We start from the raw sequence: 20,267 nt of genomic DNA on the forward strand, positions 1-20,267 counted from the left end.
TATAATGAAGTAATATATTAATGACAAATAAATAATATTATACATACATATTATATTATTTAATAAATCTATCTTACATATATGATTTTAATATTTAATTTATTACTTTTAATGATATAACAAGTGAAAATGAAAGAGCGGGTGTGCCTGACAGTACCTTAGGGTCTCTGAGGAATAGTGCTTTTAGGAGCAGTGAGTGGATGTCTCCAATAGGAGGATAGTGCATCAGGAGGCCAAGACACGTCTGAAAGTTACTAGCGATCACTATGACATGAACAACACAGGAACGATACAGTTACTGGACTTTCAAATAAACTGATACATTTCTTCTAGAGCTCTTTGTAAAGATACATGTTCAATGCCAAAAGGCATAACTCATCTGCATGTCATTAGCTCCTGTGTTTGGAATGTTATGTAGGTGGCAGTGATGCCCTATGACTAGACACATTGTGGATTGTGTATTGCTTGATATCCATAGAGCTCCAGGGTGAACACCCAAAGTTAATTTAAACCTTATGAAGTCTATATCTTGTGTTCCATTGGTTTGTTTTATGAACAAAGCACAAATGAGAGAGAATTTTACTTACATGCATCTCTGATATACAGAAGCATAGCGACAAACACGTAATCCACCAAGTCCAAAGTGATGCTGTCTGCAAAAAGAGCATCCCAGACCACCAACAGATCCTGCAGGGGAAACTCCCGACCAAACAGCAGTCGAACCCAGCGACTGCCCGCAAACATACAGAAACAGAGAATTTATAAGTGATGGAAAATTGACTTACATATCTTAAACGTATAATATTGATATTGATATTGAGAAATATTGATTAAATATAAATAAGTAATATAGATCATTATAAATATGCAATAATATTATATAATTGGAATAATTTAATATCAACATTTTTAATTAAAAATGAATGTATGTATGCATGTATGTATGTATGCGTGTGTGTGTGTGTGTGTGTGTGTGTGTGTGTGTGTGTGTATATATAGCCTATGTATTGCCCCTATATACATACATACATACACACACTAACCGGTGCAATAACCGGTTTTCAACCTGTTGTTATTATTATTAGGGGCAATACATAGGCTATATATATATATATATAGCCTATGTATTGCCCCTAATAATAATAATAACAACAGGTTGAAAACCGATTGTGGAATTTTTTTGTGATTTCTGCGCAGAATTTTTTGAAAAATCTGCGGAATTATGCGGAATGGTTTTAAATGTGTTTAAAAGATCTAAGAATATTGAAACTGAAAGAACTGAAAATATTGGAACTGAAAAAAGATAAAATATTCACTTCTTAACTTTTATTTAAGGTTTACAATACAAATCCAAATAGAACAACTTGTTTTTTAAAACAAAGCTAGATCTCTCTTATTGTACATCCATTAAAAGATAAAAAAAATATTGCTTTATCAATTGTATTGAACATAAATCATTAAATAAACAATTTCATATAATTCAACAATAGAGCAAAATAAATACCTACTGAAGTAAATAAAAATAAAAAAAATGAATAGCTATAAATAAGTAATTTTTGTAGACAAGTGACGTTTTCTTAACTCCTCTGTGGTAAATTTACATTTAAAAATATGACCCTCTCACAAAAAAATGTCACATCAATAAGCGCAGGCTACTACCCCTCACAATTGCGCACGCGATTGTGTATGCTTCTCAAATTACGGTTTTCTGCGGAATTCTGCACGCGCAGATTCCATGTGGGCCTGACCCACCACACAGGAATCAAACCCACAACTTTTGGGTCATGTGCTCATTGCCTTATCAAACTGCATTTTAAGATACGATTTTATTAAGGCAACATTATGAACATAGCAAAATTTAAAGGGTATACATTTGCACCACACAGGATTTGACTAAACGATTTTTCAACATCCAGCACATTGCTCAACACAGTGCGCCAATCAATAAGGTTGTGCAATATCAAATAGACTTAAATAAAATAGGCACAAATAAAATGAATGGGCCAAAAATAAAATAGTATCTAATGTTATGACATTTGGTACTACACGTCTTCATTATAACGTTCCTATAAAATTTTAAGTTTCATTGTAAGAAATGGCCAGAAATATAACTTAACTACCAAAGAAGTATGGTATGCTGTACTACAAAACTTTTCTTTTTTTTTAAGTCATAAGTTAACTATGATAGCTTATGTGTAGCAGAATTCAATTTGCAATGTAATATGCAAAATGGCAATGCAATATGTAAAACGGCAATGCATTTCAGTATTTAAATTTACATTTTACATATCAACATCTGTTGCAAAATGATCATTTCCAACACCTGGCCCCGCCTTGATGCGATGATTTGCTGCTTCCCAATTCGCATACTATCCGTACTAAATAGTATTCGAAAAAAGAATTAGTATGTCCCAAATCTTAGTATGTTGAAAAAAGTATTCCAAAGATTCCCGGATGGTTTACTATTTCCGGTCAGAATCCGAAGTGCAGATCGATGCGCACTCTAACAGCTGATATTGCCCACAACCCATTGCGAGATGGACGAGGATTCGATTAGAACTACAAACGCGGATAAAAAGTGTTTAAAAAACTACAAACATGACGGTTACGCGGGTCTGACGGTTAAGTGGAGAGGATTAGATAAAGTGGTTTGAGTGAGCAATTATCAGTATTTAACCTGACGAAAAGATATTTATTCAATATTATCCACATTATATTTCTCCTTCAGCAGCATTGAGAACTTTTTTAATGATACGTTTGGCCATTAACTTTGCAAACACATGAGAGGAGTCTCTGCATTAAAGACCCACGAAAGGCAGATCAACGAGTGACTACATTTCTCTCCGATACGGTAGGAAATTAAATTGAAAGTGGGGGATTTTAACTGTGACGATGATTGACAGGGCAGTTTAAACGGTGACGGGACGCACGTAACAGAGTCCGTTAAAGATGACGAAGTAGTATGTCCCAAAGCTTGCATACTCTTCTGCTACACACTCAAAAGTATGTACTTTTTCTTCACAAAAAGAGTACATACTTTTAGGACGTAGTATAAGTAGGCGAATTGGGACGCAGGCACGCAGCCATTGACAGGGCGGGGCGGAGACTTGATCGGCTCGGATTGCATTTTCAATTCCACATTGAATTTTGCTACATTCATTGCGGGACATATAATGAAAATGCAATCGCAAGTATCTTATCTGTGAGTGTAAATGCAATTAAGAAAAAATAACATTTAAATGATCATTTTGCTACAATGTTTGCTTGAACATGTTAAACACATTTAATCATTTCTGTAATACATTTTCATTTTCATTTTGCAACTTATAAAGCGTTAAAATATATTTTTAAATCATATGTTAAAACTAGTGTATGAAATAGCAAATGTAAATTATATTATTCATTTTGAATTATCATTTTGCAACAAATGTTGGTATGTAAAATGTAAATTTAAATACTGAAATGCATTGCCATTTTACATATTGCATTGCCATTTTGCATATTACATTGCAAATTGAATTCTGCTACACATAAGCTTCCATAATAACTTATACATATCCTAAGATGTTGATATATGTAAAATAAACTCTTGAACATACTTGGCATATCAGTAACATTTTGGACATCACACCATACGGGATTCGAACACGCAACTTTCTGGTCAAGTGCTCATCACTCATCATCACACTGCACCATGTACATGACACACAATTGATTTACTGCTGAAGAGACCCTTCAATATGAGGTGGAACACACAAAAGTTTTAGTTAGCATGCTAACCGAATAGCATATGAAGATAACTTAGCCAATAACGTAGCCTATGTTTAATTTGAAAGAGCCACATTTGAACGAATGGCCTCTAATTAACATGTTAACCAATTAGCATGCTAAGCTAACATAGCATAGGTCAACAAACACAGGGTGCGTCTCAATCAGCTCCCTAGTTCAGTATTCAGGGCACCGATTAGTTAGTCTGCCATTTTAAGGACGGTCTCAATCGCAGAACCCTTCCAGTGCACTGAAACGTCCGCTCCCTAAAAAGTCCCACAATGCACCGCAAAACCCAGGGTGCATCAATGCTCACTATGTTCCCTTACCGGAAGTTCTGAAGCGCGAAACTTAAATCACGTGAGCCAATTCACTACACATAACGACCGATAACGAAACGCAATATATGTTTTTAAAAATAGAAAGCATTATTTTATTATATTTCAGGATAAACATACATCGCTAGATAGGTAAATGAACACAATCTAACTAACATTTATAATTTATTTACGTCAGTTCTGCTGTTTTTCAGAAATACCAGTATTGATGTTCAATGAGGATATTGTCACGTCGCCGGAAATAGAGTCATTAGTGTCCCAATTTGTAGTGAGCCAGAGTCCTTTACCGTCCTTACCAGTGCCCAAATTCGTGTACATGATATACTGATTCATGAGCTCGGGAGCTAGGGAACTGATTGAGCAAAAACAGGCAGTGTCCACTTCGGAAAGGTGTTTCTCAGAAACGGTAGTGAATATCAAAAATCTGTTAAGTCATTTCTGTGCGGCTAGATCCAAAGATCACCTGAGCTGAGCTGTTTTTGGATATAACTGGACAAGATTTGTAGGAGAGGTAGTAAAAAAACAGTTTTTCATATATCTAAAAATGGTGGTTGAGCATAATGTTGGAAAATTACATATAAGAAACCCCCATAAACGAAGGAAAGTATCGGTACTGAAAAAATTAATTAACTTAAAATAATTGTTTTGCTGAGATGTCAAAGCATTTAAAACAAAAAGAGTTTATGACGAATTTCAAAATGCCGGACAGGCATTTCTGACAAACATTTCAAAAGTTATTAGTAAAAACAGCCAATTTTTGGTTCTCATAAACCGTAGTTGATGCTGTTTCCAATTTACCCTCAGATCATGGTGCTGATGAAGTGAGCCAAATTTCGTTATGATAGATCAAATTTTTGAGATGATGTATCTATTTTGTGTCGACATCATTAACTTTACATCATCATAACTTTTTGAACAAAACATGTATCAAAATTCTGTTCAGTCATTTCTGTGTGGCTAAACAAACTAAACTAAATTTTAAAATGGTGACTACTGTAATGGGCGGAGTCTTAATGTAAGATATTGAATGTGATCAGCATGAGGAGAGTACTAAACATTTTCTTTCTAGGACAAAGTGTTCTAAAGTTTAAAATAGTGTTAATTTCGTCAGACGAGACGAGACTAAATATGTTCGTTAACGACCTTTTTTTCCATGACGAAGACGAGACGATGACGAGACTGCACCAATGTCCAAAAACACTGACTAAGACTAAATTAACATGCATTATTGTTGATGAAAAAGGACGAGACTAAAATGTTTTGCATAAAATAAAAACTAAGATAAAATCTCTCTTCATTTTCGTCTACAATTGTCTCTACTTTTACATCATGAGATGAATATTCAGCTGTTCAAAATATTCAGAAAGAGTTCGCGCTGTTGCTGGAGTGCAGGTCTCTCTCAGACTCCGCCTGTCATCTCGCGGCCGCGCGCGTGTGGTCACGTGGTTCCCGGAGCGCTCAATACCTCTAGCGCTGTGTCAGTATATTTGAATGGCTTAAGCTGCGTAAGTTACACAACAGCTTCACTTTACAGGTGTTTGCAGCAATTTTTGGTAAACAGTACAGCATAGTGTGCGTCAGCCACATTTACAGTATCATTTTATTATGGAGAGTGGTAGAGATCAACATTGTTAACATTAATATTAATGTTTTTCTTGTATTTAGCCCTCAGGTATTCCTTACTAATTAAGTCACACTTGTACTCGTTGATGGTCAAATGTGACCATACACCTTAACTATTTCAAAAATAAATAGCCTATATTTTAATTCAATAATATTTATTGAATATTTTGAGGAGATCTTTTGGTACTAAATACTATTTGTGCAATACTTATGGTCCATTAATGATCACTTAAAATATTTTTCTTCTAATATTTTTATTATTTATATTACAATTAGTGTATTAATTAAGGTTAAAATAGAGAATTCCACTGCAAAGAGGCAAATTAGAGTCATTTTGTGGCTGGAAAAATAAAAAAATTCACTTGTAATGCCATTACCCACTGGGTGCCTGTATGGCTCTTTAATACATACACAGATCATAACTGCTTACTTTTTGTGAAATTTTGAAATGTTAATAATAGTGAATAGTAAAGAATGCAAGCAAATATAATATAACCCCAAAAAAGTGTAAAAAAACATATTTTCCCTTATACTATGTACAGTAGGCTATATACATATGAATTCATACTGAATCAAGATCGAACTCGATATTTGTGCCCATCGTCTCATAAGCTAATGCTGATCTAATCTGTAAATCAACCAGTTAGCTATGGTGTTGTGGCACAAACATTATGCAGGTTATATGTACTTTATGTAACTTATTTTGCCACAAAATATATTGAGTTTTCCTTTGACTAAAGCTAGACTAAAATGACTAGACTTTTGGTCGACTAAAACTTGACTAAGATACCTTGAGTTGTCTTTTGACTAAAACTAGACTAAAATGACGAGACTTTTAGTCGACTAAAACTTGACTAACAAAAAAAGATATGTGAATGACTAAATATGACTAAAACTAACAAGGACATTTGGCACAAGACTAAGACTAAATTAAAAATAGGTGACAAAATTAACACTAGTTTAAAAAGTGAATATTGGAACTGGTGGTGACACTAGAGTTGGTTCTAAAAAGTTCCAAAGTTGGTCAGATTACTATTCAGGACCACCACTACAAGTGTGCCAAATTTCATCATTTTCCTACTTAAGGTTCACAGGACTGTCGTAGACTCCCATTGCGGAGGAAGATTAAGAATACTAGCAGGTACAATAGCAGCTTTGGTGTTTGTCTCCTAATAACATAATAATAAAGTTAATTCATACTCACATGCCATAAATCTGGGGTGCTATCTCTAGTCTGTTGAGGTGCATGTACAGTTCAATGTCATGTTTTTTTACTAGCTGGTCCTGAATACGGTTGACTTTGGTCACTATCGCAACAGAAGGGCCAGAGTCTTGTGGTCTCGCAAAGGGGATGCTGGTTAACATCTCTTCTTTGCCCTGAAATGTTTAAACAACATTTAAGTCATGTTAACAAAATTGAAGTTGGAACCTGACAAAATATCAATGCAATTAGTTTGACATAAAATCATCAATAGTACCTTTCTGACCTCCCGCTCAAAACTGCTGAACCAGGGTTCTGCGGTCTCCATGAGCAGAGAAAACATGATACTATAGGATATTTGATGAAGAACAAAAAGACAGATGCAAAAAATTGAGCGAAGTGTGTTTAGCAACTGTATGCAGTTAATCAAGGCAATTTTGTGTAAGATCATCCAGTGTGATAATCTGAAATTTACTCACTAGGCATCATGCTCATGGAATTTAGGATCCAGAAGGACTTTCATCTCTTCACTGTAATTGAGGAACAATATAGTTTAAATAAATATACCAAGAAATACTTCTACTTCAATTAATAATAATTAAAAAATGTAAACACTTCACAAACAAATTTAAAGTTTAATTTGAGCAGGTCTGCGTGACATTAGACAGTCTCGCCTGTGTGGTAAATAGCTCAGACCTGGGATTGGCTGTCTCACTGGCATGCTGAAACGCCTGGTGATCACAGTGGAGAACAAACACTATAGGGGCCAGTAACTCATGCATGCCCTGTAGAGAGACAGAGAGGGAGGGATAAGGATACAAATTTGCAGATAAAAATAAAAATATAATAAAGATAAAAATGTGTATATTGTTATTTATGTATATTATTAATTGTACATACATTGTGTTGCCATACTGCCATGTTACAGAGACTTGCACCTAAGAATTTCACTGCCGGTACACTTGTGTATTTGATGTGTGACAATAAAGAGAATTGAATTGAATTGAATTGAATTGAATTGAATTGAATTGAATTGAATTGAATTGAATTGAATTGAATTGAATTGAATTGAATTGAATTGAATTGAATTGAATTGAATTGAATTGAATTGAATTGAATTGAATTGAATTGAATTGAATTGAATTGAATTGAATTGAATTGAATTGAATGACGAGAGAAACAAGAGGATAATGTAGAGAGGTAAATGCTTATTTTTGGCACTACAAAGGAATACAATACTAATGCTTAAAATTACACTACAAGATCGACTGAGCCAGTTTGACAGGTTATGTTGTGTTGTAGCAGTATTTGTCATTAAGTGTGTATAAACCTGCTTATACAGTAGCTGCTCATTCTCTCGTGCGTAGCAGAAGAGAATATCAGTAAGCTTTGTCCTGACATCCTCTTCCTGGAAGTACAGCATCTCTGGAAACCTGCAGACAATCAAGGAGTCACAGATATTATGTTAATCGTATCGTATCGTATCGTATCGTATGGTATGGTATCGTATCATATGGTATCATATCATATCATGTATTATATATTATAAACTATGTGTTATGAGTTCAGTGGACAGCCCCCGAAGAGCAACTAACACCCAAAAAAGCAGAATAGGCCTCTGGTTAACACAGCAGCAATGGTTTACAACCAAAAGGAATGGCTCACTCCATTTTTCCATTAATTCAAAGGCAAACCTTCTATGAATGAACATGCATATCTCCAGGACATTATGTATATTATTATATTATATAATATATTACAATATAAAAAATTCTATACTAGTTTGTGTGAATTAAAAATAAAAAGCAAAATAAAAATAAATAATATTAAAATGCTACACGTGACTTTAGTATGTACTAAAATGTATTATATATAATTTCTATATTTGACTGAATTATTGAACACGACTGCATTTCTCATGACCTTAAAACCTTTTGATCTAAAGACTTATGTTTGAATGCTTAAAATGAGTTTAGAAGACAAACATAAACTGTGTCTAAGTACAGACTGATTTAAAATAATATACAATATGTAAAGTATGTGCTTATTTAATGAGAGAGTAAAAATTGCAAATAAGATATAACATATTTCCCGGACTATAAGTTGCACTTTTTTTCATAGTTTGGCTGATCCTGTGACTTATATATCAAAATGAATTCATATTGAAACATTTACGTCTACAGCCGCGAGAGGGCGCTCTATGCTGCTCCTGTAGCCTACCCCTGAAAAAAAATTACTGAAAACAACTGAAAAACTGTTAACTGAAATATTAACTTCAAGACAACTGAGAAAGACTGAACACAAACAAAATGCCCCTAAAGAGAAAATCCTATTCTGCAGATTACAAACTGCAGGTAGTAAAATATGCAGCCGAAAACGGTAATCGAGCAGCAGAAATAAAGTTTGGAGTGAGTGAGAAACTTGTGAGGGACTGGTGAAAATCTTCATTACTTTAACTGTAATGAAGAAAACAAAGAAAGCTAATCGCGGACTGAAAGCAAGATGGCCAGAGCTGGAGGAACGAGTCCATAGATGGGTGCTTGAACAACGCTCTGCCGGGAGATGCTTGTCAACGGTGCAGTTACATCTCCATGCCCTGGTAGTTACCAAGGAGATGAATATAAATGACTTTGCAGGCGGGCCTTCTTGGTGTTACTGCTTCATGCAACGCAACCACCCCTCTATCAAATTGATTTTGTGAAATACATTTCTAAATAAACGAGACTTATAGTCCAGTGCGACTTATATATGTTTTTTTCCTCTTCATGATGCATTTTTTTGACTGATGCGACTTATACTCTGTCCGGAGCGACTTATAGTCCAGAAAATACGGTAAGTGTTTACACACAACCATTCAAAATTCACCATTCACACAACCATTGGGGTGGGTAAGTTTGTTACTCAGACATTTACACTGTTGCAAAAAACGATTTTAACTACGATTAACGATTAACTTTTGAACTATCTGTTCATTAAAGAATCCTGAAAGAATTGATGACGGTTTCCACAAAAATTAAGCAGCAAGAAGGTTTTCAACATTAATAATAATAAATGTTTCTGGAGCACTAAATCAGCATATTAGAATGACTTCTGAAGGATCATGTGACATTGAAGACATTATGCTGAATTATGCTGAAAATCCAGCTTTGCGATTATAGGAAAAAATTACATTGTAATATTTCATAATATGATTCTGTTTCACTGTATTTTTCATCAAGTAAATGCAGTCTTGATGAGCATAAGAGACTTCTTTCAAAAGAACCCCAAACTTTTGAATGGTAATGTATGTGTATAAGTAGTTTACAAACTTACGTTCGTAAAACATCCTGTTTGATCATGCCTCTGAGCTCCTTATCTTGAAAAAACTTATTCCAGAGACTCTGAAAGATAAATAAACAAGGAAACAGAAAAGGGTGAAGATGTCAATCAAACAGTAATGGGCAGATCCATCCACTCTTATGGTTTTACTGAATTGGATGTTCTCTCACCCCCTCATCCTGTGAGAGTGGGTTGTTCACCACCAGGTCCTGTTGGCCAGCAGCTTTGCGAGGGTTTGTAATGTGCTGCAGTTCAAGACAAACAATCATGATCTAGACTCAAAACCTACTGAATACACATAAATCACTACCACATACATGTGTGCACACACATACCGTCTCTTTGATCTTCTCGTACTGTGCTCTGAGCTCCTTGGTTCGACTGATCCATTGAGTCTTATCTTCTGGCAGGACGTCCAGATAAAGCTGGAATGAACAAAACCAAAGCTCATCATCTACTCCGTTTGGCACAGAAATTGCACACTTCACTTTTCAACCCCAGTAACAACAAAAAGACAATTTTCATGCATTAAGTCTGTCAGGTAGCCATTACCTTCCAGCATACGCTGCGGAATCGGCTGCTCCGTAATCTTCCAATAATGCCAGCCTGCCTGATCCGTGTCAGGTAGTTACTGTTCTGGAACAAATCATCCCACTCCTTTCTGTAAGGAGCATGTCAAACAGAAAGTTACAGGATAGAGATACACCTTCACCACACAGCAGTGAGTTTCAGATGTGAACCAGAGTGAGTATATGGTGATTTGTGACATTAGGGAAAGATGAGAGACCTGTATGACTGAAATGTGGACTCAACAGCGCTATCCAATGATCCTCCTGAAATTAAAGAAACAAAATTACACTGAGAAAATAGTTAAGACATCATAGTTGACCTAAACACACAATGGAATCCGTTGAACTCGGAACAATATAATTTAATCTTTTTCATAGTGCAGAATAGCACTAGGCAATATATTGCATATTAATAATACAATCATAGTGATTTTTCAATTGATATGAAATTACAAAATAAAATAAAATAAAAAATTATGTTTTCCATAAGTTTGATTAATTTCACCGCATAAATCCAAACTCAAAGAGTTTCGAAAGAAGTCTGCGGACATTAAAATAGTTTAGTAAAAAATAAACATAAATATAGCTGCAAGCAGAGATGATGGATCTTTAGGGAAACTGTGCATGAAAGGCAATCAGTGTTGGGTAAGTTACTCTAGTAACTAGTAATTCATTACTTTTTTTTAAATTATATTTTCAATAGTGTAATTAGATTACTGTACAAATTACTCTCTCCAAAAAGTAATTAATTACTTATTACTTTCTAAATCCTATATCAACCTTGACTAGTTAAAGGACAACTCCGGTGAAAAATGAACCTAGGGGTAATTAACACATGGTTACCGAGTAGATCGTCCTCTGGGATGCGTTTATGACAATCGAATGTAAAGAGTTTTATCTCTAAAAACAGATTAGCTTATAACGCTAGTCTATGGGGCACAGAATTAGTCAAATTAAATCGCTACGAGTCGAGCCACGAACGTTGTGCTAAGCTGGACTTAATTCCTATCGACCAGCTCACTTAGCACAGCGTTCGTGGCTCGACTTGTCGAGACTGTTTTCCAAGATGGCTCCTGTCTGTATACGCGTAATGTACTTTCTTTATAAAGTATCTTCTTATTAAACTGTTTGTACACTTACAAAGTTCTCAATGCTTCGGTTTGCATATAGGGACCCTCATTATGCTACCGTGTTAGTGTGAGGCTATTTTGATCCTTGTTAGTGGTATTAACTAGCGATTTAATTTTACTAATTCTGTGCCCCATAGACTAGCGTTATAAGCTAATCTGTTTTTAGAGATAAAACTCTTTACATTCGATTTTCATGAAAACGCATCCCAGAGAACGATCTACTCGGTAACCATGTATTAATTACCCCTAGGTTAATTTTTCACCGGACATGAAACGGCTCTTTTAATTCATTCAAATAAATAATATAAAACTACATAAATTATTATTATTAACTGACCAAAGTATTACAAATGCTACAGGATGCAAAGGATACATAAAAGTTAGACTTTAAATTTTGATGTTAATTCCACTATTGTATTATATGTTATAGTTCTACAGTCTAAACACAGTATTTAGTTCAATTACATCAGAAGTAACTGTAATTAAATTACAGAAAAAATAAGAGTAATCTCTTCCTTTACTTTTTCAAGGGAAAACTAATTAAATTACAGTAACTAATTACTTAGTAACTAGTTACACCCAACACTGCAGGCAATATGCATTTAAAGCGGGTAAATATAAAAGGACTGTCAAAGTAATTTGAATGATGCCACATTTAGTGCAGCAGCTGGTGCTACTATGAAGACCATATGCATAAGACCACTGCATTATGCAAATTTGTTACATTGTTACGTATGAATGTAACGGAAATGAGACTGGAATTACTGACAACTCATTTCGGAAAGTTCAGAATCGGTTCTTTCATTTGGGAGATGATAACTTTATTTATTGTGCACGTTAATCTTTAAAACTGTGCAGATATTTTACATTTCACAAACAAACTATATTACTGTTACATAAAGGTAATATCTGAAGAAAAAAAAAAACATAATAGGGGCACTTGAAATATTTGTGACCCGTGCTGGCAAAAGAAGTCAGAATGCACAGGATAATTTCGAGCTAGTGAAGTTTTCACAAAAATGAGTTCTAAAAGTATCATTATTTGTACGTTTTCTGAGAGGAGTACCTTTCCTTTATCCATGAAAACGATCTCACTCAATCTCACTAGCGCACGATCCCGATATACACACATATACAGAATTACAGTATTTCAAAATATTCTTGCAGAATATTCACACAAACATTATCTGTTATGTCTTATGTGAACATATGGTTAACTGTTGTGGAAAAACATCTGATGTGTTACATTATTTCAGATCCGTGCGGTACAGTAGGTCTTAATATATAGGCTCTCGGTTTCATTAATGTTAATCAAACAACTGTGGTATCATGGAAAAAAATTTGAATATATATTTTCCCTATAGATATTTGGTGTTGGCTTGGTGTGTGTCAAATGTTGTGTTATTAGTAGGGATTTTAAGGTATGGTTGCTAGGTGATTTTGTTTTGGAACCTTCAGAAAACGAACTCGACTTGCTGACTATTCAAACAGGTGTAGCTCAGTCATTCAAATCACACATTTGAAGGTTTTTTAACAGAGAATGTGAACAATAACAAATAACAAATACATTTGCTCATTGCGACTTATTTTGCCAGCACGGGTCACATTTTTCTCTTTATTTAGAGAAAACATGCCTTGATCTTTTTTTAACTAATGTGTTTTAGTTCTTACATTAAATATGAAAACCCCATGAAAGAGAAAAAATTATGATAGAAATCTATTGCTGTATAATAAGATTCAATATAATTTTAATTTAAAAATATAGCTGCAAGCAGCAATTATCAGGGCCAAGCAAAACAGAAGCAAACAAGGAGGCAAGCAAGCAGCAAACCAACTGCAAAAATGAACTATTTTAAGCAAAAAGTTTGAAAACCCACATAAATACATTGAGTTGTATAGAGCCAATTTCATGTTGTGTTCAATTATAGCGCCACCAAGTGACACAATCCCGCCAATTATTTGATGTGTCCTCAGAGTGCGCCCATACATAAGCATGTCAAATTTGGTGACAATACAGACATTTGTATTTATGAGCATACAAAAAATGACCAATGCGCAACTTTGATAAAAAAAATTTGCCAGTTAATATCAACATTTTGACATTTGGACATTAGCACACAGTCAACCCGTTATGATTCCGATTTTCCTACGGTGCTTTCGTCTCGACTGGACTAACGTTTTGAAAGATATTCACAAAAGTGCTAAATCGCAACATTGCACTAACCATAAGGCGAGTTTGGTATCATCGGACTCAGCAAGGATTCAGCAATCTAAGGAGATGAACTGCGTGAAAATAAGTCAACCACATCCAAAGTTATAGCCATGTAAATATTTTTCCGTCCGAAACTTCTCAGGCTGACCCATACCGAGTTGCGTAATGATAGATTCATGCAGTCATAAAATACAGCATTTTACTACAAAATTCAAGATGGCCAATGCCAAAAATGGCTGACATATCACTGGACTCTGCACGTTGCCTCAAATCTAACAAGACCACTTTTATGATTTTTAGGCAAACCGTTCAGATGTTATAAGCAAAAATCAGCATTTTTCATATCTCTGCACCAGTTGGTGGCGATGCGCCGAAACGCAGCATGTAGCCTCAGGTCATTCTTGTGATGATCTGTACCAAGTTTGGTCAGAAAGCGATAAATCGTTGCGGATATACAGCCTTGTGTCTATTTTCACAAGCGATACATACAATTTGATGAATGGACTTGAATTCCATAACACTTTGTTGGCATTGTCTGAAGATGATCTGGCTACATTTTCGTGAAATTCAGATAAACCGTCTAGGAGGAGTTAGAAAAAGTAGGTTTTTTGGCAGAACATTTGGTGGGAAAATTGGCACTACAGAAATTTACGATTCAATCGAATCGTCTTTAGCCACAGAATCAGCACTTACGGTTCAAAAGTTATTAGCAGAAATATGAGTACAACTTTGGGCAGTTGATGGCACTAGAGGGGTTGAGTTAGAGACTCCAAATTTGCTATGGTGACATTTCAGACTGTCCTCTATCTGTGTGTCGTTTCACTTTCCCACAAGCGGTTCTATGGGCTCTCATAGACTCTCACGGCGGAAGAATAAGAATAAGAAGAACGCCAACGATTACAATAGGTGCTTACTCACCTTCGGTGCTTGGCCCCAAATAATTTCATTTGGGTCTGACTTTTCTTGTGTGTAAACAACATTCCAAAGTTTCAACTGACATAAGAGCTTTTAGGAAAATATCTTGATAAATTAGGACTAAATTAGGAGACAAAATTAATTTCTTGCAAGTCTGTATTTTTTGCACACCATTTTGAACATGCTTCAATGTGATTTGATGCCTTTTTTTGTTCTTAGAATATCAGTTAATAGCCAAAAATTATAAAAATAATTGCAATGCGAAATATGGAGTCCTATTCTTCACACGGTTAAAATGTTAATTTAATGTAAATTTATTAGGCATCTTACGGTCTCTGTTCCTGTTGTAGTTCTGTAGAGGGTCGTAACCAGTCTCCTGCTCGTCCTGCTGCAGCGGGTGACGTGTTTCAAAATTTGGGTGCTGCATTTCCTGAAAAACCACATAGAGAGCTGAAGCCACAATCGACATTACAGTACAAAACAAGAACTACATCTACACAGGTATTGTGTGGATACTCACTTCTCATAGGCCTGATCACAGGGGAGACCACAGTCCAGTAACCATTAATCTGACAACAAACAACAGAGCAAAACAAATGAATAAACAGACAGAGCCTAAACTAACAATACCAATGGCTTGCATATTAACCTATTGGATAGCGTGAAGCAGTGCGACGGAAACAACAAACAAACAAATGAACAACTGACAAAATGTCTTCATCATCAACTTTTTCAGGGCCGGTTAGGAGTAACTCAAATCAACATGGCAGATATACCGTAGCTTTTATTATGTTTGGTTAGTTCACAGCAAACATATTTTGTTAGTTTGGATTAATCACATTGCTTAATTTTTGGTGAATTTTAGCTGCTAATTGCAGCACAGAATATAAATGCATTTCATAGCCAGCATGTTTCTAAATTCACAACAGCAACTGTAATGAAGAGTGCCAGCAACACTTCAGTAACGTTTAACTGGATTGTGTATGCGTGAGTGTACCATTACCTCAGGTTCATTCCAGTAACATTTGTATTCATTTACCAGAATAACCAGACATGCTAACATTTGACAGTTGTGCAGTGATTTAAAACATTCAGTCTTGACTCAAACAAAGAAACAAAAACAGTGCTCATTTGATCTGTTGTATATGTGGTATCATTGTTCTGCAGTACTGAGTGTGCGTGAGCAAACACTGGCGGTGCCAAGCGCTGTTTGGAAGTGATTCCCAGCCTTTTATAAACCAAAAATATCCAAGCTCAGACAATTCAGAGCCAGACAGTGCTGATGTGACAGCATTAGCCACTAGAAAGTGGAAAAACCGGCATGTCTGCATTTTCCCTATTTTTAAACCTAAATACATTCGGCTGTTTTTACTGAGGTTGTATTTGGTTTGTATCTGACACACACAAACTCCAGCAAATGTCCTTCATCAATTATGCAGATCCACTAATAAACATTGATCTAAAATTTCAGTACAACAACAGCCTGTGCAACTCATTCATTATGTATAATTGGGGTTTATTAGCTGATATATAAAGAAATTATGGAGGTGGGATGGTACAACAAACATAAATAACATCAAATCAATCAATAAAAATAAATAGCAACAACTGCATCATATGTAAACTAAAAGCATCACTCTTCATCGACAGTCATTGAAAAGTTTGTTTTCTGACAAAAAAATGTTAATGAGCAAATTATAAGCATTTCATTAGCAAAGATGACAGAACGTCCTGTACCAGCTGAGTAATTGCTTTAGAGATGAATGGGAATGCTAACGGATAGCTTTCTCCAGCTATTATAGACCTGCTTGCCCCAGCTCAATTAGATTTATGCATTAGCTCTGGTATAGTGGGAAAATCCCAGAATCCTCTGCAGTGAAGTACAGTGCAGGAAATTAGCATAAAGCCTCAGGGACAACTACAGGAATGATTAAGTCAAGACAGTCAGACACATGAATAATAATTAAAATATGCTAAACATTACAATAATAATGAACTGGACATGCCTCACACAAAGGAATTCAACGAAGGCATTCACAAAAATATTATTAAGTAAAACAAATAAAAAAGTTTAAATAGCTCTCTATAATTAGCTAAATAATGTTTGGTTGGTGTAGCATGAAACTATTGCCTTAATGTTTAATCTGTTTCTAACACTGCAACGACTGCATTTACTGTCACAGCTGCAGGCTAAAGGCAGCACTGATGCAATCACTCCCCAAATGAATCCTTGCATATTTCATTAGCTATACACATGTGCGCAGTGAGCACACACACACACACATAAATATTTATCACTGCACCAAATGGTTTTAGTGAGAAAATTTACTTGATTTAGACGCTGAAATTTCCTGTGCTTGTATAGCCTGTGTGTATGTGCTTATACACATGCATAATCAATGAGAAAATCTGAATTATGGCAGTATACATATAAATGTACATTAGGGTGGCCATTTCTATAACACCAAGAAAGTACACTTTACAGGATTCAGTGAAGCCAGGATAAAAATGGAAAAATAATCAGATATGTTTACCTTTTTTAATTATTATTGTTTACATTTTTTTTTTTTAAATGTATTGGTAGATATTTGGTATATATCTTCAGTATCACATGATCCTTCAGAAATCATTATAATATGATTATTTGCTGCTCAATAAATGTATGATTATTATCAATGTTGAAAACAGTTGTGTAAAACATTTAAGGATTATTTGATGAAAAGTTCAAAAGAACAACATTTATTTTAAATAGGATCTTTTGTATTTGAACGATTTCTGAAGGATATGTGACACTGAAGACTGTGATGCTGAACATTCAGCTTTGCATCACATAAATAAATTACACTTTAAAATATATTCAAATAGAAAAGTTATTTTACGTTTTAATAATATTTCACAATATTACTTTTTTGTATTTTTAATCAAATAAATGCAGCATTGGTGAGCATAAGAGACTTCTAAAAACATTGTAAAAAAATCGTACTGATCAAAAACTTTTGAACGGCAGTGTAAAAATGTGCTGCACGCTAGAGCTGTCGCGATGAAGGAATTTCCCTTGCTGTGATTTTTATTTTTATTTATTTATTCTTGCTATAAATAACAAACATAAACCTGACAATAAGATTGTTGAACTATTGTTATATGTATAACATTGGCATTGATTTGATGCATTAACCAGTTTGTTTGTTAATGCCATGGCAAACATTTATGGTAAAACTATATGGTTTTTACAATTTATTTTTGCTTGTTTAAAAGTTACTTCAAAAGAGTTAACTAATCATAATCAAGGAACGGATTTAGAGATATCCATTCTATAACATTATTGCATAGGAATGACATTAAAAGGAGGACAATTGAGATTTCTATGGCACCTACATGACATCTACACTTCAATACCAGACTATACAACCTAAAACTGAATGGACATGGACCCACCCTAACGTACATACACGTGCCCATATACGGTAATATGATATATCATGATAATAAACATGTACTGTATAGTTATCATGAGCACTTCAAAATACTGTGAATAATTTATTATTATGAATTATTTAAATTTTTAGAATACTTTTCCATCGACCAGTTAAAATGTACAACACTGTTGTGTGTGCTGTGTAAAAGAGGCATGCACTCTTGGATGTAAAAAAACCCCAACAAGGATGAGAAGCATGAAAGTGTTTATGTTTATGGAATTTTTAACATAAAGAGGAGGTGTGAAGGAGACAGGCTGAATGAAAATGCACATTCACTTTCTGACCGAAGATGGCGCTTATGGAAATTCAGAAATACTGTTTCTGAACAATATTTACAGCCACATTCAGATTTTTGTATTCGCTATGGTGTTCATCACAGCAAAATGATACTTACTAGCATAGTTGCCAAGTCCGCGTATAACACGCGACTTTGGGCTTCTTTTTTTGGCAAGTCGCGTTAAAAAATCACGAGTCGCGCCGGGTTGCGGTTTTTTAGGCTTATTTTAAAAAATGTGGTTGCTTGTTAGGAAAATATAATAAGCAACTTCGTTTCTTTACATTTATGGTCGCTTTTTTGTCCAATACATTGACTGACACTGTCTTCTCACAACAGGCATTCAGTGCAACGATACAAGTGCTGTAGTAATCGGTCCTTTTATATCCCGCCTCCTTCTCCCCTTCATTGAAGAAAAATCGCGTTCAACGTGCAGGCATGTGACGTTATAAATGCACGTAATGAAAGTTAGTAGACTTAAATAGACGTACATTTTTACAAACAATAGCACAAGCAGAGATGGAGAGGAAAGAGGGAGGAGAGGCACCTAATTTAATTAAAAAAATATTTTTGTAATGTATTTAAAATTACAGGCTATTATAAAAAAACAAGTCTACTAATAATAACAGTAGGTATGGTTCGAATTTATTTTATTTTAAATATGTGGCTATATTGCAGCGCTGTAGTGCTTGTGTCCCAACGTGCACACTATCCATCCTAAATAGTGTGACATTAGTAATTTTCAGTACTATCTAGGGCAGATAGTGTGCACAATGAGATGCAGGGCTTGTCTTTTTCACGGTTTGCAGTGTGTGTGTTGTTCACTACTTACTGCCCCTAATATGTGTGCACTAACTCCGACTATGGGTTACCATAATTGGCCTCCATGTCACTCTTTACTCTTCAAACCTCTTCTGTTCACAGCTGATCGGAGGATATTGTGTGTCCTTTATTGCAATTTGATGATTTTTGTAAAATCACATCTGTTTTTGCTTTTCAAACTCTGAGAGGTTTCAGTTTAATATGTTGCAGGCTCATTTATTGCTAAAAGAATTATTTATTATAAATAATATTGATGATAATAAATAATATAATAATATTGGGCTTGTTTTGGGCTTGTTTTTGAAGCTGCGGTTGCTTATTTGTCTCGCGAGAGTCGGCAACACTGCTTACTAGGCTATTTTTTTTCCCCAAACATGTGTTTATGCAAATATTTTTATATTTAACCTGGACTAAAACGTGTCCTAAATATTGACTGAAATTTTTCAGATTTTTTATTGTTATAAATGTGGACTAAACCTGGACTAAAACGTGTCCTAAATATTGACTGAAATTTTTCAGATTTTTTATTGTTATAAATGTTCAGAGTTGTTTTTAATATAGGACAAGTTTGTAACAATTATTATTGTGCAAAAATATTATTGCGATTACAGTGTATACTAG

General features: G+C 34.7%; 1 protein-coding gene across 3 annotated transcripts in view; it reads right to left on the reverse strand.

Annotated features, from left to right (window-relative positions):
* tbc1d5 (TBC1 domain family, member 5) overlaps positions 1-20,267 on the reverse strand; it is a 32,317-nt gene that overhangs the window by 8,479 nt on the left and 3,571 nt on the right. For 2 of the 3 annotated variants that reach the window (XM_079829490.1, XM_079829491.1), the window contains 14 exons: positions 15,595-15,643; positions 15,405-15,504; positions 11,036-11,081; positions 10,801-10,909; positions 10,584-10,673; positions 10,419-10,493; positions 10,243-10,310; positions 8,261-8,363; positions 7,627-7,715; positions 7,410-7,460; positions 7,208-7,277; positions 6,934-7,106; positions 588-730; positions 158-264 (listed from right to left, as the gene is read on the reverse strand). In XM_079829490.1, the coding sequence (XP_079685616.1) occupies positions 158-264; positions 588-730; positions 6,934-7,106; positions 7,208-7,277; positions 7,410-7,460; positions 7,627-7,715; positions 8,261-8,363; positions 10,243-10,310; positions 10,419-10,493; positions 10,584-10,673; positions 10,801-10,909; positions 11,036-11,081; positions 15,405-15,501 (1,221 nt within the window). In that variant the 5' untranslated portion in view covers positions 15,502-15,504; positions 15,595-15,643. Of the gene's footprint in view, positions 1-157; positions 265-587; positions 731-6,933; positions 7,107-7,207; positions 7,278-7,409; positions 7,461-7,626; positions 7,716-8,260; positions 8,364-10,242; positions 10,311-10,418; positions 10,494-10,583; positions 10,674-10,800; positions 10,910-11,035; positions 11,082-15,404; positions 15,525-15,594; positions 15,644-20,267 lie in introns of all 3 variants that reach the window. The other variant, XM_079829489.1, reaches the window with a different exon arrangement.

This window comes from Gobio gobio, assembly GCF_949357685.1.
Source record: "Gobio gobio genome assembly, chromosome: 11".
NCBI classification, from domain to species: Eukaryota; Metazoa; Chordata; class Actinopteri; order Cypriniformes; family Gobionidae; genus Gobio; species Gobio gobio.